This window comes from Ovis aries, chromosome 15 (genome assembly GCF_016772045.2).
Source record: "Ovis aries strain OAR_USU_Benz2616 breed Rambouillet chromosome 15, ARS-UI_Ramb_v3.0, whole genome shotgun sequence".
Lineage (NCBI taxonomy): Eukaryota > Metazoa > Chordata > Mammalia > Artiodactyla > Bovidae > Ovis > Ovis aries.
In genome coordinates, this window is record NC_056068.1 from 64,803,937 (window position 1) to 64,827,428 (window position 23,492).

General features: G+C 42.8%; 1 protein-coding gene across 3 annotated transcripts in view; it reads right to left on the reverse strand.

Moving 5' to 3' along the window:
* PAMR1 (peptidase domain containing associated with muscle regeneration 1) overlaps window positions 1–23,492 on the reverse strand; it is a 193,211-nt gene that overhangs the window by 48,542 nt on the left and 121,177 nt on the right. For 2 of the 3 annotated variants that reach the window (XM_012096235.5, XM_004016406.5), the window contains one exon: window positions 8,001–8,177. In XM_012096235.5, the coding sequence (XP_011951625.1) occupies window positions 8,001–8,130 (130 nt within the window). In that variant the 5' untranslated portion in view covers window positions 8,131–8,177. Of the gene's footprint in view, window positions 1–8,000; window positions 8,178–11,475; window positions 11,497–23,492 lie in introns of those variants that run through there. The other variant, XM_042233357.2, reaches the window with a different exon arrangement.

Here is a 23,492-nt window from a genome sequence, read left to right on the forward strand (position 1 = left end):
CCAGGATCTTGTCTCACCTAAGAGCATCTGGACTCAGAAAGGTGCCCTTAGGGAAAAATGCTCATCCCTAGGAAGATGCTAGAGTCACCAGCATTCAGACTGAGGAGTTTAGGGGATGGTCTGAACCATCTTCCAGGTTAGCGGCTGATGGCTTGTTTTAAAACAATTTAGCTTCTGGTCATAATTATGAACTTCAATTTTCAATAAAATACAATGCTATTTAAACTTATTTTTAATCATTATGTTTTACAAAGCAAATAATATTGATGAAAATATCCCCAAATTTAAGACTGACAGCAAATGCTTATTATTACATTAAAACCAAATCTAAATTACATTGCTGTCTGTGCTAAAGGAGAAACCTCTCGCTAATTGTAAATTTTTCACATTTTTTTACAAGGATGCTTATCTCATGTATCATCAGTAGCCTGAAAAGTATTATGAGATATTGTAAATATTTAGTAATAACCTTCCAGATTGATTGCACATTTTGGTTCTAATTCATAATTTTTTTAAAAGTCAACATTGAGATAATTCAGATGCCATAAAATTTACTCTTTTAAAGTATACAATTCAGTGGGTTTTAGTATATTTACAGAGTTGGGTAACCATCACCACTATCTAAATTTAGGATATTTCATCACCTCCCCCCAGAAAGGACCCCATACTTACTAGCAGTCACCCCCTGACGCTGACCCTGACCCTGACCCTGATCCCTGGCAACCAGTAATCTACCAGTCATTTCACATAAATGGAAACATGCCACACACGGCCTTTCTTGTCTGGCTGTTTTCATTAGTGGCTGATGATTTAATGTAAAGTGAGACAACCTGTAGTAAAAGGCAGAATACATCAATACAGGGTATTGTTTTTCTCTTTATAAAAGTATCACATATTGATTGTGGAATAGTAAGAAGATTCAGACAAGCAAAAAGAATTCAATTGAAAACACATAAAATTCCATTACCCGGAAAAAATCATCTGTAACACTCTCCCTCTGTATATACACCAACTTTTTTTCAAAAATTAGGCTTATATTATACATTGCACATTCTGTTTTACTTTTTGATTTAATAAAAATAGTAAACATCTTCCCATTCCATTAAATATCCCTCTATGTCATATACTCCTATAGCCAGAGTGTGCTGCTGGAAACAGCCTTCAGGTCAGTTCAGTTCAGTCACTCAGTCGTGTCCGACTCTTTGTGACCCCATGAATCGCAGCATGCCAGGCCTCCCTGTCCAGCACCAAATCCCGGAGTTCACCCAGACTCGGCATCCATCAAGTCAGTGATGCCATCCAGCCATCTCATCCTCTGTTGTTCCCTTCTGCTCCTGCCTCCAATCCCTCTCAGCATCAGAGTCTTTTCCAATGAGTCAACTCTTCGCATGAGGTGGCCAAAGTACTGGAGTTTCAGCTTTAGCATCATTCCTTCCAAAGAAATCCTAGGGCTGATCTTCTTCAGAATGGACTGGTTGGATCTCCTTGCAGTCCAAGGGACTCTCAAGAGTCTTCTCCAACACCACAGTTCAAAAGCATCAATTCTTTGGTGCTCAGCCTTCTTCACAGTCCAACTCTCACATCCATACATGACCACAGGAAAAACCATAGCCTTGACTAGACAGCCTTAGTGCCTATTAATGTGCTCACCTTGGAAGGTGTCAGGCTCCCCAGGATCAGAAGACCACACTGGAGTGGACTGAGCAGACCTCGATCAAGGGTTGTTTTTAAAACATGGCCTCCTGAGAGGTGGGGATATTGAGGAAAGGTAGAGATAATCCAAGCCCACTTATTAAAACAGAGCGCTAAGTTCTGGCTCCCCCATTCATTGTCCAGCTGTGGGTCCTTGAGCAAACTGCTTAAGTTCTCTATGCCTCAATGTTCTCATCTGTAAACCTGGGGTTAAAAAATGTACTTACCTCATAAACTTGATTTAAAAATTAATCTCACACCTATAAAGGGCCTGGCATGTAGCAAGTACCCCCCAAATATGAACTTTTATTATTATTCTGCATTCCTGTACTTCCACTTACTGGGCTTATCCCCACCATAGCATTTGGCATGCTCAATTTTAACTGCCTATTATCTGTTTTCCTATATAAACTGAAGTCAAGGACTGCATCTTATTCAACACTATATCCCCCCACACTTAATGTAGTATCTCGCATGTAGTGAGTTCCAGAATATTATACGAGATTTGCGTGAATGAATAAATGGAGAGGTAGACAGTTGGAGAGATGAATGAACTGCTGATCCAGGCTTCTGAGCTGTTTGAGATAACCAGCATTTCCTTGAGCTGATAGCATACTTTTTTCTTCGGCTAAAATTAGGTTTTCATTGGCCCACAGCGCACATATTGAGTGTATACATGTGTGATGCCTGCAAGAGAGAGACTTGCAGCTCTCTCTGCATACCATTCTGACTTTGCTCCCTTCTTCCAGTGCTTGCTTCTTCCAACCAGAAAAGAATTGCTAATACGACTCATCAGAGTTCATATGGCCCACAACTGGGTCCCAGGGGGGACCTCTGTGTCTTTTATAGGCCATCTTCACCCGTGTGTCACATTCCCATCTGATTCCCTCCCCGCTGTGCCACCTAAGAGGTCAATGGACTCCATCTGCCTTCGATGACCCTGACAACTCTCTCTCTCTCTCTCTCCAGGCAATTAGGGACAAGCCATTAAAAACCAGTTTGGTGATTAAAATGAATAAGGCTATGTTAAAAAGACACTAAACAGCTCATAGAATTGCCCAAATGGTAAGAGAACCAAGGTCAGAGCTAACAGCCTAGAAATGCACTAAAAGACACACCCAACTTGCTCCAGTGAGGGCCCCGGTGCTGCTGGACGTCAGCACTACCATCCCCACCGCCGGGCCTCCCAGGTGGCACAGTCATAAAGAATCTGTCTGCCAGTGCAGGAGATACCAGAGATGCAGGTTCGATCCCTGGGTCAGGAAGATCCCTTGGAAGAGGGAATGGCAACCTACTCCAGTATCCTCGCCTGGAAAATCCCCATGGACGGAGGACCTGGCAGGTTAGAGTCCATGGGGTTGCAAAAAGTTGGACATGACTGAGCACACACACCCAGATGCCCCACCAGGGCCCTGGACATTGGTCCTCGTGCAATTACTGTCAGCACAGGAGAAAGAATGGCTGCCCATCATGATGACAGAAGTGATAGAAACTCTAAAACCAGGCAGAGATCCCGCTTCTCACCTTTGAGACTGACAACTTTCCAAAATGACACATTCTGTTGTAAGACTTCAGGCAAAGAATACTCTCATGGATGGCTGCTGTGAATGCCAAATGCATGGAGAATCTGGCAAAGGCTGGGAAAATGACATACGCACCTCCCTTTGACTCAGCGATCCTTCTTCCAGGAATCAATCCAAGAGATATGCTGCAAAAATACTAGCTGATATATGCCTGAGGCTATTCACTACAGTAGTATTCATAACAGCAAAAAGCTAGAAACAATCCAAATACTCATAAACTATGGTAATCCACAGTTTATGATGCACAATGCAGTTTTGTGCAACTGTAAAAAGAAGTGGGAAAAAATGGCTTTATACTGTCAGTGAGCAACCTCCAGCATATATTGTTAAGAGAGAAAAAAGCAAGGTGGTCAGCAGTGTTTATGGCACGCTGTCTTTCATGCATGAAGGGGAAAGACACATAAATGCATACACAGATTTGCTTCTATTGTCAAATATAAGCCTACCTACATGTTAAGCAAGTAGGTTTCAAGTAAGTGGTATAATGCCATGGATAAGAGAACTACAATTGACTTTAAAACATAGTATTTTGACTCTATAACCTAATGAGATACATTCTAAGGTGAATAAAAACCATAAGCATCAGTGCTGTTATTACTAACACCCATAATGCTCTAGTGTGGCTTTTTATAAATTTAAGATAAAGCGAGTAAGTGATTGCTACTGCTGCTGCTGCTAAGTCGCTTCAGTCATGTCCGACTCTGTGCGACCCCATAGACGGCAGCCCACCAGGCTCCCCTGTCCCTGAGATTCTCCAGGCAAGAACACTGGAGTGGGTTGCCATTTCCTTCTCCAATGCGTGAAAGTGAAAAGTGAAAGTGAAGTCGCTCAGTCGTGTCCGACCCTCAGCGACCCCAAGGACTGCAGCCTTCCAGGCTCCTCCGTCCATGGGATTTTCCAGGCAAGGGTACTGGAGTGGGGTGCCATTGCCTTCTCCGAGTAAGTGATTGGTTTAGTATTATTAGGACACAGGATTTTTACCATGAAAGAAAAGACATACAAATACAAAATCCAAGAAGTTAATTAACAGCCTTGGAATGTTACATTTGAACTTGAGTAGCAGTGAAAACGTTTTAAAAATGCACATTTCCCAGTTCTAGACACTTAAGAAAACAAACAAAACCCTGTAGCAATGACAGTCCAACAGCAAGGAACACCTTAGGTGACCAGATCATGGTCTCAGACCAGAGTTCCTTGGAGAAATGGCTGATTCCAGATCTGGGGCAAAAAACAGATAAGAAGAAATCAAGAAGTCTTCAAAATCAGTGTGGTCATGCCAGAAGAACACAGACAGACACAAAGGGGAACCCAGTATTATATGATGGGAAGTGAAGTGAAGTGAAGTGAAGTCGCTCAGTCGTGTCTGACTCTTTGCAACCCCGTGGACTGTAGCCCACCAGGCTCCTCCGTCCATGGGATTCTCCAGGCAAGAATACTGGAGTGGGTTGCCATTTCCTTCTCCAGGGGAATCTTCCCAACCCAGGGGTCGAACCCGGGTCTCCCGCATTGCAGGCAGACGCTTTAACCTCTGAGCTACCAGGGAAGCCCTATTATATGATGGGATGTGTGCGTTAAAATAAATAACGACTGACATCGATTAAACCACATGAAGAGGAGCTAAAAAGCCTCTTGATGAAAGTGAAAGAGGAGAGTGAAAAAGTTGGCTTAAAGCTCAACATTCAGAAAATGAAGATCATGGCATCCAGTCCTATCACTTCATGGGAAATAGATGGGGAAACAGTGGAAACAGTGTCAGACTTTATTTTTTGGGGCTCCAAAATCACTGCAGATGGTGATTGCAGCCATGAGATTAAAAGATGCTTACTCCTTGGAAGAAAAGTTATGACCAACCTAGATAGTATATTCAAAAGCAGAGACATTACTTTGCCGACTAAGGTCCATCTAGTCAAAGCTATGGTTTTTCCTGTGGTCATGTATGGATGTGAGAGTTGGACTGTGAAGAAGGCTGAGCGCCGAAGAATTGATGCTTTTGAACAGTGGTGTTGGAGAAGACTCTTGAGAGTCCCTTGGACTGCAAGGAGATCCAACCAGTCCATTCTGAAGGAGATCAGCCCTGGGATTTCTTTGGAAGGAATGATGCTAAAGCTGAAGCTCCAGTACTTTGGCCACCTCATGCGAAAAGTTGACTCATTGGAAAAGACTCTGATGCTGGGAGGGATTGGGGGCAAGAGGAGAAGGGGACGACCGAGAATGAGATGGCTGGATGGCATCATTGACTCGATGGACGTGAGTCTGAGTGAACTCTGGGAGATGGTGATGAACAGGGAGGTCTGGCATGCTGCGATTCATGGGGTCGCAAAGAGTCGGACACGACTGAGCGACTGAACTGAACTGAATTGAGAACATCAATTCACTATTTTCGAAAATAAAAATTTTTTTAAAGTCTTTCTCTAGCTCTTCCTTTCTGGGCACCCATATGGTTAGGTGGAACAGCTCTTCACTACTCAGTTGGGAAGACCTTTCCTAGCATCAGTCAAGGTGGGTGCCTCCTGTATTGATGTAATAAGTTGTTGGGTGCAGGTATGGCAGGTGTTGATGTGATATGAAGCACACAACAATGCCTAAAGCGCCTCTCTACCATGCGGGAGACCCGGGTTTGATCCTTGGGTTGGGAAGATCCCTTGGAGAAGGAAATGGCAATCCACTCCAGTACTATTGCCTGGAAAATCCCATGGACAGAGGAGCCTGGTAGGCTACAGTCCATGGGGTCGCGAAGAGTCGGACACGACTGAGCGACTTCACGTTCATGTTCACGTTCATATACCATCTCATAAAGCCAAAGCCTGCCCCCCATCACCACTGCCACAAAGACAGTAATTGTCAGCCTCTTGAAAATATCGAAAGTTGTTCAGACTTCTGGACCTCTGCCAAGGACCCCTAGTCAGGAGACCCTGACTTAGCTCTCAGATTTTCCTTAGAAAATCTAGAGGCACAGCTCAACTATTTCTCTGCAAACCCTACTCACCATCAGGGAACTGGAACAGCACGTTTCTTTTCTGGATCAAATGTGCAAGGGTCATGCTGCGGTCACTTCTATTTTAAAGCTCAGTATTACTCTCTTCCAAGAAGGAAAATGGTTTAGACGTAACACCTGTTTACTTGAGCCCTGTTTTCTCTCCCCTCCTATGATTTTCCTCAAAAGAAAGTTCCTGGTAGTAATAAGCATCATTCTCTGTGTTTTTAATAGAAGGGGAGAGGCAGAAACGAGAGAAGTGTCCAAAGCCTATTTTTGACATCCTTTTAGTCTTCAGTGTAAGGAAAGTGTGTTTGAAATTCTCTACATCCTCTGTTTGATCAGGCCTAGAAGGGAAAAGGACTCACAGGCAGCAGATATGAAAGCACCAAGAAACCATTCAGTGAGTTGCTAATCACACTAGAAACATATTAAGAGTGAAACTCAGTGTCCACACGGCTCTCAGCAGACAGACACTTCCGCAAAGGAAAATCACTGTCTCCTCTGAGGTGGGGGCCAGGGAAGCTGGGGTTTGGGGCGAGGCAAGTCTGGCTTGATGTAAAGGCAAAGGAATGGGCACCGTGGCCTGGGAAGGCACCGTCTCATCCTAGGATGCTCTCATATCACTGGGAGGCGTGGGGGTGCATGCATGTTCGGTCGTGTCTGTTTCTTTGTGACCCCATGAACTGTAGCCCACCGAGCTCCTCTGTCCATGGGATTTTCCTGCAAGAATACATATTACTGGGACCAGTTCCCAAATGCCCAAGCATCTCCCCTGACTTCTGCTCTTCCCTTCCCTTCCAACCAACTCCAAACTGTCATCAACTGCACTCTCTAATCGCTCTCAGATCCCTCCACCTCTCCCCATCCACAGGGTTTCTCTTCATCAAGGTCTCCATTATTCTTCCGCTACCTCTAATCGTGCCCTTCCGCCAATCCTTTCTCCATATTGCGGCTGAAGAGAAAATTGGCTTTCACCTCTTTACTAAAAGATCTCCAAGTGTTACATAAAGTATCTTCAGGATATAGCTTAAACATCATAGTACAGCCTGCAGAGCCCTTCAGCATCTCACGCCTGTTCTCTCCTTAATCTTTTGTTTATCTCTTTCCAGGTTTCTCATCACACACACACACGCACACATACACCCCTCCAGCCAGACTCAGCTATTTGCAGTTCCCTAAACTCCATGCTCTCTCTTGCCACGGAGCCTTAGCACGTGCTATTCTCTATGGCCTGACCTCTCTACTAGATTCCCTTCACACTCCTCAGTTTGCTGCTTCCGTCTTCTGCACGCATATCACCTCTAATAAGTCACCCAGCCCCCTCCCCACCCAGGCTCCCATGGAACCCATGTTCTCTATCACAGCACCTCCCATGATACATTACAGCTACCTATTTACTCTTCCATCTCCCCAACCAGGCTGTAAGTTCTAGAAATGCCAGGAATGTCTCTTTTTCTAAAGCACTGTGTTCCCAGTACTTGCCATAGTACACAGGGGCTGTGCAGTCTGTTTGTTCAATGAATGAATAAGTAGATGAATCCATAGCTTTGTAAGTTTGGCGCTGAAAAGGGCACTAACTCCTCCAATTTCTCTGCCTGTATTTAGAGTGGGTAGAGTTATGCCACTTTTAATTATTATGGCATCACAACCCCTGATGTCCACCTGTCAGAATTCAAGGGTTCTGCCTGCTTCCATCAGTGACCTCAGAAAACAAGGAGGCGATCCGAGGTCTCGAAGTGCACACTCACCTGGGTGAATCAGGCAGGAGTCACATTCGTTCTCCTCGTTCCTGCAGCACGGGATGGTATAACCGACCACTTCCTTCTTTCCAGGGCACTCACATTTAATCTGATCGTATTCACAGCACTCCCGACACATGATATTCCACTCAGCTCCAGGGCAGGCTTCATTAATGACTGTGTACTCTGAAACAGAAAGCAGCAAGTGAGGATGGAGGGCTTGGCAGGAATAGGTAAGACCCAGAAGTACTCTACTGCCAAGAAGCACCTGGCCCTACAACCTGCCTGCAGGATGTTCAAATCCATCCAGTGGGGCACAGGTGAAATTTGTTATTTCAAATTTCAAAGGTGCTATTCAGTTTTAATTTTAATAAAAAAGAAATCACGTTCTATCAATATAGAATCTAAGTGGATTAACACACATACACATAAATAACAAAAAGCATACATTTCCTGAGTGTCTATGTTTATTTCTATTTTTGCTAGCATATATTAGACCACTGCTTACAGCTACACGGGTTGTGCACTGCACAATCCCAAAAGGAACCATCCAGCTGCACAACTGCACGGCACAGTCCAGGCATTTGGGCCATCAGAAAAGTCTGGTGACCACTCTTGAGGCTAGTTCTATCAAGTACAAGGCTGAATGCCAAGTAGAGACCATGTCATTTCCTCCAAACTCGGCTCCTAGATTTTGCAGCAAACCATTTTCATGGTATCTTCAAAGCTAAAACCAGCAGAAAAGACAAAAAGTATCTTAATTAGTATGTTTGGGAGAATTGCAATGTTTTATAAGAGTGAACTCATTGGCAGAACTTCATTCAATCCCCCAATATAACTGAGTGTTCTTTCCCATGAGAAAACAGTACTCCTTTCTGGATAGAATTTCTCTCTCTTTTTTTTTCCTAAAATATATCTTAGGTGAATGAAAAGGAAAAACCATCTGGCAAAAACTATAAGAGTAATCAGTTGGAGGTTGCCCAGAGGAATCCAGGGTAAAAAACAAGACAGACCTCACTTTGATTTCCTCTTCCTCCTGCCCCAACTCTCTAGTCCTAAAAAATTTAGCACTAAGATGATTGAAGCAGAAATAGGTCAGATAGGAAAGGAGCTGGTCTCTACTTGGCATTCAGCCTTGTACTTGATAGAACTAGCGTCGAGAGTGGTCACCAGACTTTTCTGATGGCCCAAATGCCTGGGCTTGCTGTGCAGTTGTACACTTGGATGGTTCCTTTTGGGATTGTGCAGTGCACAACCCGTGTAGCTGTAAGCAGTGGTCTAATATACGCTAGCAAAAATAGAAATAAACATAGACACTCAGGAAATGTATGCTTTTTGTATGCTTCCTCAAATAGCAGATATTTGAGGAAGAAAGAGAGTCTGGCTTCCCTGTGAAGACTTCCCTAAAGACCCCAGGCCAGGATCTTCATCAAACTTTGTAGACCCATGTAAACCAACTCTAAAATCTATGGTGGCTTCTAACCTCTTAAATTTCATAGCTTAGTTTTCTGTTTTCCTTCCCTAAATTTGGAAGTCTGACAAAGAGTAGATCATTCTTAATTTGCCAAGTAGAGTCATATAGAAAAAATCTCACCATCTTCTCTCGGCCTCCGGTCATAAGAACATTCTAGCATCATAGAAAGGGACCACTTGCATGATAAGGGACAGTTTCTTAGAATGAATACATGCAGTTTTATGAAAAAAATCCCTCATTTCTTTTCCATGAACACTGGTAGAGCAGCAAAGATCCTCATACTGGCATTTGGGAACAACTGGCATCGATCACTATGATATTGTCACCGCTGGAATTTTGTTTCCTGAACTATTCTGTGAGCTCCTCTAGGACAGACACTAAAACTTACTTAGCTGAGCTTCTCATGTTTCTGATTTTGGTGGGATGAAATGAATACTTTTTAAAATCTAGAAGAGAATTTAATGGTTAAAAGTAAAGGAAAGTAGAAGAAAACATAGGAGAAAGTCTCCACGATCCTTGACTTGGTATGATCTTGGATTCTTAGGCATGACACAAAAAACAACAAAAGATAAACAGATAAATTGGATTCATTGAAACTAAAAACTTTTGTGCAACAAAGTGCATTCTTAAGAAAGTGAAAGGACAACTTAAAAATGGGGGGAAATTTTGCAAATCTAATAAGGATTTCATATCCAGAATACATAAAAGACCCCTTCAACTCAACCACAAAAAACCAAACAACCCAATTTTAAAATGGGCAAATGACATGAATAGACATTTCTCCAAAGAAAATATACAAGTGGCCAAAACACACATGAAAAGATGCTCAACACCACAAGTCATTAGGGAACTGAAAGTCAAAGGCACAACAAGATAACACCTTACACATACTAGGATGGCTATAATTAAAAAAAGGAAAATAACAAGTGTTGACAAAGCTGTAAAGAAACTGGAATCCTCGAGTATTGCTCATGGGATTGTAAAATGGTGCAGCTTCTATGGAAACCAATTTGACAGCTCCTTCAAAAGCTAAACATTGAATTAACGTGCAGCTCAGTGATCCTACTCCTAGGTATATAATCAAAATTTATATACTCCAGGTATATAACCCCAAATCAAAGTTAGAAACTGAAATGGATACTTGCAGCATTATTCACAATAGACAAAGGGTAGAAACAACCCAAGTGTCCACCAAGAGATGAGTGAATAAGCAAGCAATGGAATATGTACACAATATTCTGAATGCGGAATATTATTCAGCCATGAAAAGGAACAAGATGCTGATACAAATAATGATATGGACCAACCTTGCAAACACACTAAGAGGCCAGACACGAAAGGGCAAATATTGCGCCACCAAATTGTATGCTTAAAATGGCTTCTGTAGCAAATTTTGTGTTATTTTTATTATGCTTTTAATGTTAAAAAATAGTGAGAGAAATAAAAATGTTTAAAGGCTTAAGCATCAGAGTCAGACAGTTCTGGGTTTGGAATCCCACCTCTGCTACTTACGGGGTGTATGATCTTGGCTAAGTTAGTTTACTGACTCAGTCTCAGTTTATCATCCCATGAAATGAATTCATTATATAAAACTCAGGAGCTAGCTGAAAGGACTAGATAAGACAATGTATATAAAGAGTTTACATAGTGCTCACTACATAATGAACATTCAACAGCTATCAGCTTAAGAAGAAAGATACTATAACTCGGTATTTCTCAAGGATCTCATTTTTTGAATATACCACATATCAACTCCTTACATAAAATGTTTCTGTTGTTTCCATCTGCATTTGGAACAAAACTTAAATGCTCTGGTATGGTTCCCAAGGCTTTTGAGAGCTGCTCTCTCCTGAGTCCTATAGCCCTTCCTTGGTGACTATTTTCCACCTTCTATTTCTCAAAGCCACAAAGGTCTTGCTCAGCCCAGGGGCTTCACACTGGCTTTCCCCGTTGCCTCTATCAAAGCACTGGGCTTCGGTGGAAATGACCCCTGTTGAGAACGGTACTCACTGACTTTCTCTTCTGAAGTTTGTGCCTCTGCTCATCCTTCCATAGTATTCTCTACCAGAGCATCCCAATTGCTTGCTTTCGCAGCCTTTACCACAATGTATAATCCCTTTCTGTGTTTCCACTGACTGGTATGTCATCTGTCTCCCTCACATGACCATAAGCTGGCAGGAACCTCACCTGATTTGTCCACCATAAATAGGGATGGGCCTGGCATGCAAGAGACACTGAATAAATCCCTGTTGAATGAATCAGCGTCCACTCTAGAGCTTCAACAGTCAAGAATTTTCATCCAGTGGGTCAGAGCGATGAGCCAGGAGAGCTTGTTCTGCTCAATAATTTGCTGATATCAAACAGCGGCAGTTTCCCTCCCATGATGAAGGGTGTAGAACAGCTGGCCCAGGTTATCTAACTTGGGTCCCAATCCCTTGGCGCCAGCCCCTGCCTAGTCTAGCCATATGATTTCCCAACTCTCTGAACATCTGACATGCCTGTCGGGTGTGGCTCATGTCTTACCCCTCCCCTTGCTCATCTGAGGGCAAGTACTCCATCCTTCCAGGTTTTCTAAGAATTTACAAATATTGATGACTCCTTGGGGACACTGACAGAATAAAAATTATTTGCAACTTTTGTAAGCCTTGTACTTTTATAAATGTGGAAAGCCAAGCAAGGTTTGCTCCACTGCAGTAGAGGGTGGAGCCTGTTTTTCCTAAAGCAGCAGCCTAGTCCAGCCATGGAATACTGCGGGCCTCCCTTTACCCAAGAAATTAATTCCCTACAATGCCTTCACTGGCATTTCTCTTTATTTCAATGAACAAGTCCACCTCTGCTCTCCCTAGCACATACATTAATTTTATAGGTACGGTCCAGAATATTGTATCGTCTTAGCCAAAGGGAATGACCCCAGGGAAGTCCGTTTCTATGCTGTCTGCCAAGTCAGCCAGCTGGCTCCTTCCCAAGCAGTCTGTCTGGAAGACAGAAAAACAGCCCCAAAGATGTACATATTTTGACCTCCAGGACCAATGAAAATGTGGCCTCACATGACAAAAGGAATTTTGCCAATGTGACTAATTTAAGGATCCTGAAATGGGGAGAGAATGGGGGCTTGTCCAGGTAGGGCAAATGTAATCTCAAGGATCTTTACAAACGGGAGGCAGGAGGGTCAGAGTCAGAATAGAGGTGTGACAACAGCAGCATTAGACAGATCAGAGTGCTGTGCTTTCGAGATGGAAGAAGGGACCACAGCTGAAAGAACACAGGCAGCCTGCAGAAGCTGGATGAGGAAAGGAAACAGCTTCTCCCCTAGCATCCAAAGAACGCACGCCTGCCCTCACCCTGATTTTGGCCTCCTAAGGCTCACTCTAGACCACTGAGCTCCAGAACTGTACAAAAATACAACTGTACTGTTTTGAGTCACTAAGTTTGTGGTAATGTTACATCATCCACAGGGAACTTAACACACTGTGTCTTCTCAAAAGAAAGGTTAACGCAGGGCCAGTCATTTAACCACTCTGGTCCTCAGTTATCCCACTGAGCACAGTGCCAAGACTGCGGGTGAACTGATGAGTTCATTCTTTCATCCCACAAGTGTTTACAGAGCGTCCGCCACGTCCCAGGTAGGAGGCTGAGCGCTGGGATACAATGGAGAGAAGAACAGACATCATTCCCGTGGAGTTTCATAGGGGAGCAGACGTTGGATAAAGGACCTCACAGACACAGGCTCACTCACCGCGACGAGGAAACATACAACGCAGAGAACAAATGGATGGTCAAGGAGGGGTATTCGCACCACGTCTACAGGACTACAGGGTTCAGTTCAGTTCAGCTCAGTCGCTCAGTCGTGTCCAACTCTTTGCGACCCCATGAACTGCAGCACGCCAGGCTTCCCTGTCCATCACCAACTCCCGGAGTTCACCCAAACTCATGTCCATTGAGTTGATGATGCCATCCAACCATCTCATCCTCTGTCGTCCCTTTCTCCTGCCCTGAATCTTTCCCAGCATCAGGGTCTTTTCGAATGAGTCAGCTCTTCCCATCCGGTGGCCAAAATATTGGAGTTTGAGCTTCAGCATCAGTCCTTCCAATGAATATTCAGGACTGATTTCCTTTAGGATGGACTGGTTGGATTTCCCTGCAGTCCAAGGGATTCTTAAGAGTCTTCTCCAACATCACAATTCAAAAGCATCAATTCTTCGGTGCTCAGCTTTTTCTTTATAGTCCAACTCTCACATCCATACATGACCACTGGAAAAACCTTGGCCTTGACTAGACGGACATTTGTTGGCAAAGTAATGTCTCTGCTTTGCAATATGCTGTCTAGGTTGGTCATAACTTTCCTTCCAAGGAGTAAGCGTCATTTAATTTCATGGCTGCAATCACCATCTGCAGTGATTTTAGAGCCCAGAAAAATAAAGTCTGACACTGTTTCCACTGTTTCCCATCTATTTCCCATGAATTGATGGTACCAGATGCCATGATCTTCATTTTCTGAATGTTGAGCTTTAAGCCAACTTTTTCACTCTCCTCTTTCACCTTCATCAAGAGGCTCTTTAGTTCTTCTTCACTTTCTACCATAAGGGTGGTATCATCTGCATATCTGAGGTTATTGATATTTCTCCCAGCAATCTTGATTCCAGCCTGTGCTTCCTCCAGCCCAGCGTTTCTCATGATGTACTCTGCATATAAATTTAAAAAGCAGGGTGACAATATACAGCTTTGACGTACTCCTTTTCCTATTTGGAACCAGTATGTTGTTCCATGTCCAGTTCTAACTGTTGCTTCCTGATGTGCATACAGGTTTCTCAAGAGGCAGGTCAGGTGGTCTGGTATTCCCATCTCTTTCAGAATTTTCCACAGTTTATTGTGATCCACACAGTCAAAGGATTTGGCATATCAATAAAGCAGAAATAGATGTTTTTCTGGAATTCTCTTGCTTGTTAAGGGGGGTTAAAAAAAATAACAAATAAAAATCTATTATTTGCCAAGATAAGATCACTTCCCAGGAATATGGAAGTGAGGGAGGAGGATACAGGGTTAATGGTGTTATTGACTCAGCCCCTCTGGTCTGGTAAGTCCATCACCCTTACTTCTCACCTGGCTGGAAAAGAGACAGGAAAGTGCCCCAAAACATATATGTAAGAAATAAACAGGTAAGTTTATTAAGAAATATTATATGAGGAAATATTTAAAGTTGATCAGCTGAAGAGATCTGAAAATACAATAAGCAGGCAAAAACAATTTCCTGGACTTTTCCTCCTCCAATTGTGACAAAGGGCACATTGGTCATTTGGCTTCAGATCTCCTGGAGGAAGAAATGGCAACCTACTGCAGTATTCCTGCCTTGAAAATTTCATGGACGGAGGATTCTGGTGGGCTACTGTCCAAGGGATCGCAAAGAGCAACTGGGCACGCATGCATGCATGAACGTACAGATTTCAGGGAATTTCAATATGATGTTAAAAGCCAGTTACAAAAACTAGGATTTAAAGAAACACCAACAGTGGAAAAGCAGCTGAAGGTTTTCCTGCATGTATGCTAAAGCATTTTAATATTTGTTTAGCTGAAGTGCTTTTATATTGTTCATGCAATTTAATTTTTAAAATGATCCAGCAAAATGGGTAATATTTTCCTGTAAGTTAAAATGAGTTACTCTGACCTCTTCTCTTTATCAGTGAGGAAAAGAGCTAAGTAGGAAATAAGCAAAGAGAAACTCCATTTTTTTTAGGGAATTCTGAGAAGAAAGGGAGGCCTGTAGAATTTCAGGTTTAGGGAAGACATGAGCAAGCCTGCTGCTGAGGGCAAAATAGGCCAGGACAGCCTCCAGTTTTTTGGGCTGCTGTAGGTGAACAAAGGTTACTTTGCTGTCCACATTTAAGAACAAAGCCTTACTTGTTGTCTAACCTAGGGATTGGTAAATGGTTTTTGTAAAGAGGCAGATACATTTTTCTTGGCATTTTAACTTTATCTTTTTAATTTTTTATTAATTTTTGTTGGAGTATAGTTGCTTTCCAATGTTGTCTTAGTTTGTGGGTCATGAGGTCTCTGTGGCAACTACTCAATAGAAAATAGCCACAGATAATATATAAGCAGATGTGCATGACAGTGTTTCAATAATAATTTATTAAAAAAAAAGAACAGTCTTATTAAACCACAAATGAGTTTTATCCTGCCAGTGCTTCCTAGGAAATAAGTACAAATTAAGCATCAAGAACTCACAGAGCACCACCTTGGAATCAACCAAGGCACCAAACAGTCAAGCACGTGCCCATAATCACATAGCAACATTGAACTCACAAAGTTCCGGGCACATCATACATTCATTCATTTATCTCAACTTTTCCACTGGATAAAGTATTTATTTATTTATAAAACACTCTATGAAAAGTGAAAGTGTTAGTTGCTCAGTCATGTCAGACTCTTTGTGACGTTAGAGACTATATAGCCCACTAGGCTCGTCTCTCCCTGGAATTCCATAGGCAAGAACACTGGAGTGGTTTGCCATTCCCTTCTTCAAGATGGTCTTCCTGACCCAGGGCTCAAAACTGGGTCTCCTGCATTGCAGGCAGATTCTTTACCATCTGAGTCACCAGGGAAACCCATAAAAGACCCTATACTTTAATAGAAAAGATTTCTTGTGAAAGCATCAAAAAAATAAAATTATACATAAAGTATTCAGAAATAACTTACCCTTCAATTATCATCTTTTAATTAACATATATACTCACACATAGAAGCTAAAAGATGTGTACACAGTTTTCTTAACCTCTCAAAACTGGTAACCTATTATATTTTTGGCTTTCTTTAGAAACTGCTTTATTTCTTTACTTCAGGCATGAACATCTTCTCTTGACCTTGAGTAGTCCTGAGAAGTGATTTTAAATTGCCACATTATTTTGTGTGGACAAGCGCTTCTCTTTCCTCTTTTTTTTTTTGTAAATCAGGGTAAACAAATATCAAGAGAGTTGCAGAGTAGTGGGCTGGCCAAAAGTTCATAAAATCTTACGGAAAAACATGAACAAATATTTTGGCCAACCCAATACTTTGGTATCATAGGCTTTGCCCAAGCCCTTCCCCAGCTCCCATGCTTGGGGCAGCCCCCCTGAGTGGAGATTTCATTTACAATGGTCCAGCTCTGCTTTTTCCTGAATTCACGCTGGAAAACATAAGACACTTAACCTCTCAGTTCTGTCTTATTCATGCAAACATCAAGGCAATGAGAACAATGCCGACTGACTGGCACAGGTTCGGCTTTTGCTTATTTTAAAATTTTATTTGTTTGTTTTTGGTTGTGCTGGGTCTTCATTGCTGCTCAGGCTTTTCTCTCCTTGTGGTGAGCAGGGGCCACCCCCTAGTTGCCGTGCATGGGCTTCTCATTGCGGGCATCTCTCATTGCAGCAAGGGCTCTGGGGCAGAGGGCTTCAGTAGTTACAGCCCCGGGCTCTAGGGAATAGGTTCAGTAGTCGCAAAGCACGGGCTTAGTTGCTCCACAGCATGTGGGATCTTCCCAGATTAGGGACTGAACCCATGTCTCCAGCATTGGCAGGCGGATTCTTTACCACTGAGCCAGCAGGGAAGTCCAGGTTCAGTTTTTATAGATGTGGCGGAAAAGGTGAATGAATGAGTGAGAGAAAGCCGGCTGTCCTCAGGGCCTTCGGCATTGTTTTCGCAGCCTGGCAGCTAGCGCTAAGGCTCTCCAACACTGAAATATTTCTCCTGCTGACAAGACGGAGAGTACTTAATCCCTCAAACAACCAGGGCTTAACTCCACAGAAGGGCAGAAGGGGCAATGGAGTCCCCACAGCATCATCTCTGAGTAGCACACTTTTTCAACACCAGGTTTCAAGGAAATAAGCTGACGCGGTAACTGTTCAGGCAAATCTGAAAAAAGTCAGAGACTTCTTGATGAAAACGTGAGTCGGCCTGTTCCATACATGATGTCGGTTGTCAGACCAAAGGCCCAGGCTGAGGCCACCCCAGAAGGTGGCAAAGAAAGGGGCTTTCATCAAGGGCTCACTCCTCTTTGATGTTAGAACATGCCTTTGTCTCCACTCAAAAACCCCACAGCCCTCCCCTCTAACCACATTTAATGAAAATCTCCACTGACTGTTTTGCTGTCCTTCACATTATAAACCTAAGACCAGAGGGGGGAAAAAAAGATGTAGGAATCAGAGTCCTACACTGAGGCAGCTTGGGCTGCCCTCTCATCCCGACTCATTCTCCCGCCTCTTCTCAGGCTCTCTGAACGCCCCGTATTGATTTCTAACACAGCACATTCCTAACCACCTGAAGGTCTGACCGCCCACTCCACGGGGCTGATGACAGATTCCAGGCAAATCCCAGAAGGAAATGCTGTGAGTCAGGGGTGATGGAATGGTTACTAGGGCTCTTGATGACTCAGTATCTCCTCCTGCGACTTTGAAAACCACCCCACCACCAAGTGACTCTCAGTCCCAGCCTGGCTGGGTTCCCACCCTCAGCTGACCTTGGTCTTCCCCTTCTCATAGCTCCTCTTGCTAGTAAGATAATGATAGCTGGAAAGTCAACATGTTCATCATCCCCTTTGGGTATCAGGAGTGATAAGTCTTTCAATAGACTCCCTAGAAACCTAGTTTGCAGGCATTAGTACATTGGGGAGGAAAGGGAAGCAAAAATCAATCTGTCACGTTCTTCCCCTCTCCATCCTTTATTAAGCACACTGCTCCACTCTGTCGCATCTCATTTGTCGTCCCCTCTCCCTGGGTCCCAGCCCCCACAAGAATGTACCCAAGCCTTTGAAACAAACCAGTTCACTGAATCCTCAGAGCCACCCTTCAGAGTAAGTATCATTTTCTTCATTTAACAGATGAGGACACTCAGGAACAGAATGATAAATAAATAGTCCTCGGTGGCACAGCTTTCAGGTGAAAGAGCCAGCTCTTCCTAGGGCCAAAGTCTTATTCTTTTCAACACAATTCTTTGACTCTAGAGAGTTCACAACTTTGACTTGACAGATCAAGAATGCATCACTGGCGAAGTGAACACACTTGAAAATCAGATTACTCAAATTTTAATACTGAATCTGCCTCTCATTTATGCTGCTGGACAATCACAAACAAGACATCTTGCTGTGGCATTTTCCCCGAATCTCAAGAGAATGGATGTAGATTGATGGGGTTGTTAATCTCACTGCAGTTAAACAGGCAATGAGCATAAAATGCTTTGGAAGAAAAACTGCGTGTTTGTTGAGACATTACCATTATTCCCTCTAGAATTAAAACACATCAGCAGATAAAGAAGATATGGTACATATATATGTTGGAATATTACTCAGCCATAAAAAAAGAATGAAATAATGCCATTTGCAGAAACATGGATGGACCTAGAAATTTTTACACTAAGTGAAGTAAGTCAGACAGAGAAAGAAAAAAAATATATATCACTTGTGTGTTCAATCTAATAAAAAAATGATACAAACGAAGTTTTCTTACAGAACAGAAACAGATTCCCAGACCTGGAAATCAAATCTATGGTTACCAAAGGGGAAACACGGGGGGAAGTGATAAACTAGGAGACTGGGATTAATGTATACACATTACTATATATAAAATGTAATTAACAAGGACTTACTGTACAGCACGAGGAACTCTACTCAGTATTCTGTAATAACCTATATGGGAAAAGAATCTGAAAAAGAATATATATATATATATATATATATATCTGACTCACTTTGCTGTACATTCTAATGTACTCTAATGCAGTATAATTGATTTACAATATTGTGTTAATTTCAGGTTGTAAATCAACTATATTCCACAAAAAAATTTTTTAAAAGCCATCATACGTGTGGCTAAGATACAGATGGCTAAGGGAACAAAAGGGGTAACTGTCTCCCCGAGAGGCCCACACATACATGGCATTTCCAAGCAGTCTGTTCTTGTTTCTATCACGGCATTCTGAGTTCCTCCCCCTTGCTTTTAGATTTCCTAATCTCTTCTCTCTAATACCTCCTCCTCCAGACGCCTATTTAAATAGGACATACCTCACCTCCTGCTGCTTCTCTTCTAGGAAGAGAAACTCTACATCTATAGCCAAAGGGAATAAAACCCAAACTCGAGCATCTTGGAAGGGTCCCAAGTTGCCATTATCCTCAACAACTGTGCTAGAAATCCCTAGCACAGAAAGACAGCTGCTTCTGGGTTATTTCCAACACTGCAATATGAGCTGAATAGATTTTATTTTCTTAATTAGCATTGGCTACTAAAAATTTTTTAATAATGCACTTAAAAGTTCCTGGCAATAAAACTCAGCAAATATTTTTCAAGCCAAGCATTAGAATGTATAAATTAAGAAACAATAAACCTTGGGAATTCCCTGACAGTCCAGTGGTTAGGACACTTGAGCATTCATTGAAGAAGGCGCAGGTTCAATCCCTGGTCAGGTAACTAAGATCCCACAAGTTGCACGACACAGACAAAAATATATAAATATTTTTTAAAAGTAATACAAGAAAAGATATTTCCTTAAGAAAACAATAAAACTTATGCTTACCCTAAAAATCTAATCTGGATTTCCTCAGACATAAAAACAATCCCACCTGTTCCCCAATTCTCCACATGTTGAAAACCTTTTTTCTGAGCCAGAGTCTGCCAGGGCTCTCTGGGGGCCTTGGTCAACCACATCTATCCCTTTGTCAGGAGCCTCCAGAGTCAGTGTTACTGTCTTCATGTTCAGGTTCACTGATGCCAAGCAGAAGCCAGATTTTCCTTCTACCAAAGGCAGATGACCAAGAGCAGATGTCAGGCTGAACGAGGGTGATGCACTTATAATGGTATGTCCTATGGTTCACTCAGCCCTAAGCTGGCAGCGGCTTCATGCAGGCTAGTCCTCATTATAGCTGCCTCCCCCAGCTCTACAAGCTTGAACAAGATGAAGAGGAACTTCTTTTGGCCTGAGGATTCCTGGCTGGCTCTACCCTTGAATCACAACAGGTGGCCATGGGCACCATCTCATGTTTGGGAGACAACATCACTGACCCAGAATCACCCACTCTGCAAGACACCAGCCCCTCAAATCCCTGCAAGAATCCAGCACATGGACAAACTTAGGCATGTGGAAGGAATTTCAGCCTAAGGTTGGAAGGCAGATGCATGATAAAAGCAGGGGAGAAAGCAAGTCTCAGAGAAATAAACATACGGTGAACCTTTTGGAATTTTTTTTTTTTTTCTGACACAGAGTCACAGATGACTAGGATAGGACTGTGCACCAAGATGAAGTGAGCCTGAAAAGGACCATGTAAATTCCAGCCTACTAAAGATAGAATACCCAATACTTCTCCTTAATTCCTTCTGTGCTAGTGGGAAAAATACTAGAAAAGAGAGGAGCAGAAGATGACTTTAATTTCCTGAGTACTCATTTTTGCAAAGCAGTATACTGAATAAACTATCTCCCTCTCTCTCTCTCTCTCTCTTTCTTCTTTGGCCGTTCCATGTGGCATGCAGGATCTTAGTTCCCTAACCAGGGATCAAACCCTCACCCCCTGCAGTGAAAGCTCAGTCTTAACCACTGGACCACCTAGAGACTGTCACACTAAATGAAGTAAGCCAGACAGAGAAAGACAAATATGATATGATATCACTTATATGTAGAATCTAAAAACAAGGTTACAAATGAATTTATCTACAAAATAAAGTTACAGATGTAGAAAATAAACTTATGGTCACTGAAGGGTAAGGAAGAGGGAGGGTAAATTGGAAGGGAGGGATAAATCAAAGATTGGGATTGACACATAGACACTGCTGCTGCTGCTGCTGCTGCTGTTGCTAAGTTGCGACCCCAGAGACGGCAGCCCACCAGGCTCCCCCGTCCCTGGGATTCTCCAGGCAAGAACACTGGAGTGGGTTGCCATTTCCTTCTCCAATGCATGAAACTGAAAAGTGAAAGTGAAGTCGCTCCAGTCATGTCCGACTCTTAGCGACCCCATGGACTGCAGCCTTCTAGGCTCCTCCATCCATGGGATTTTCCAGGCAAGAGTACTGGAGTGGAGTGCCAGTGCCTTAAAATAGGTAACTAAAAAGGACCTACTCTATATCACAGGGAACTCTAGTCAACACTCTGTAATGGCCTATATGGGGAAAGAATCTTAAAAAGAGTGGATATGTGTATATGCATAGCAGATTCATTTTGCTGTCCACCTGAAGCTAACACATTGTAAATCAACTATACTTGGGTTTCTCTTTCTAACTTAACTTCACTCTGTATGACAGACTCTAGGTTCATCTACATCATTACAAATGACTCAATTTTATTCCTTTTTATGGCTCAGTACCACTTCAGAACCTGCTATATAGCGCAGGGAGCTCAGCTCAGTGCTCTGAGATGACCTAGAGGGATGGGATGGGGAGGGTAAGGGGAGGCTCAAGAGGGATGGGACGTAAGTATACATATAGCTGATTCGTGCTGTTAGAGAGCAGAAACCAACACAGCATTGTAAAGCAATTACACTCCAAACAAAAATAAAAAAAAATAATAAATCAACTATATCCCAATAATAATTTAAAAGTAAATAGGTTATCTCATTTGTGTGTGTTAGTTGCTCAGTCATGTCCAACTCTTTGCAATGCCATGGACCGCAGCCCTCCAGGTTCCTCTGTCCATGGCATTCTCCAGCCAGGAATACTGGAATGGGTTGCCATTCCCTTCTCAAACTCAAATAAAGACACTATTATTCTCAGTGTACAGGTTGGAAGATGGTTGGAAGGTTGGAAGTGAGCAGGACGACAGACTTCCTGTCTGTCTCTCAGCAGAAGTCCGAAGAGACGCTCCAATTTTGTAGATTTTCATATTCTCTTCTTACCTTATCCTCCATAATGGTGAGAGAGATATTCTTCAATGTTTTACTCATTATGGACAAGAGACCTGAGTTTTCCAAACTATATTCCCTGGAGTGCTAAATCCACTGATGGTATAAGGTATGACATGAAAGAGGTTAAGTAATTTTCCAAGAAAAGAGCCATAAATAATGGAGGCAGCATTCAAACTCTGGCCCATGTTTTAAATCATAATACTCTACACCCCATGTTTATACACGTCCACCCATATACACACATAAGTGTATATATAACTATATCTATTTCCTAAAGGAAATCAATCCTGAATATTCACTGGAAGGACTGATGCTGAAGCTGAAGCTCCAATACTTTGGCCATCTGATGCTCGGATGACAGAGCTGACAAATTGGAAAAGATCCTGATGTTGGGAAAGATTGAAGGCAGAAGGAGAAGGGGACGACAGATGATAAGATGGTTGGATGGCATCATCGACTCAATGGACATGAGTTTGAGCAGACTCCAGGAGACAGCGAAGGACAGGGAAGCCTGGTGTGCTGCAGTCTGTGGGGTCACAAAGAGTCAGACACTACTGAGCAATGGAACAACAACAACCATACCTATACTTTTATTTTTCTGTGTGCATGTATATTCAAACTGGAACACATCCATACTAAGATATCAGCGTCAAGAACGAAATACATAAAACGGCCAGGAAGAGCTAAATCTTTGCTGAGAAGGTTATGGGTTGGGCAGAAAACCCTTAAAAGGAATAGCTGCTTTATTCCTTATCCACTGTAGTCATCCAAACTGAAACAAGTCTGGGCAGAGACAGGAGGCAGGCAATGGGAGGGCTAAGGGAGAAACCGTGTTGCATGACAACAAGAACAATATTTAGGAAAGGGAGGAATAAAGCTGTTCCCAGAAACAGCAAACAGGGGTTGATGAACAGCTCAAACTCACGTGCTGTCTCTATGGGATACAGCACCAGTGTAAACAGACCAGACCGCTTCCGGGGTGTATAAATCAGGATCATGGTGCCTGAGCTATACCCAAACTAGCAGACAGGAGGATAAATAAGAAAAGATTGGAGACAAACCAACATGTGTGTTGAGGTGGGGGGAGGTTAACTGGTAATGAATGGACTTGGATCTTGAACTCAGTGTTCCCAGGAGCTAGAAGGATGCGTGAATATTCTCCTCATTTTTGAAGTGG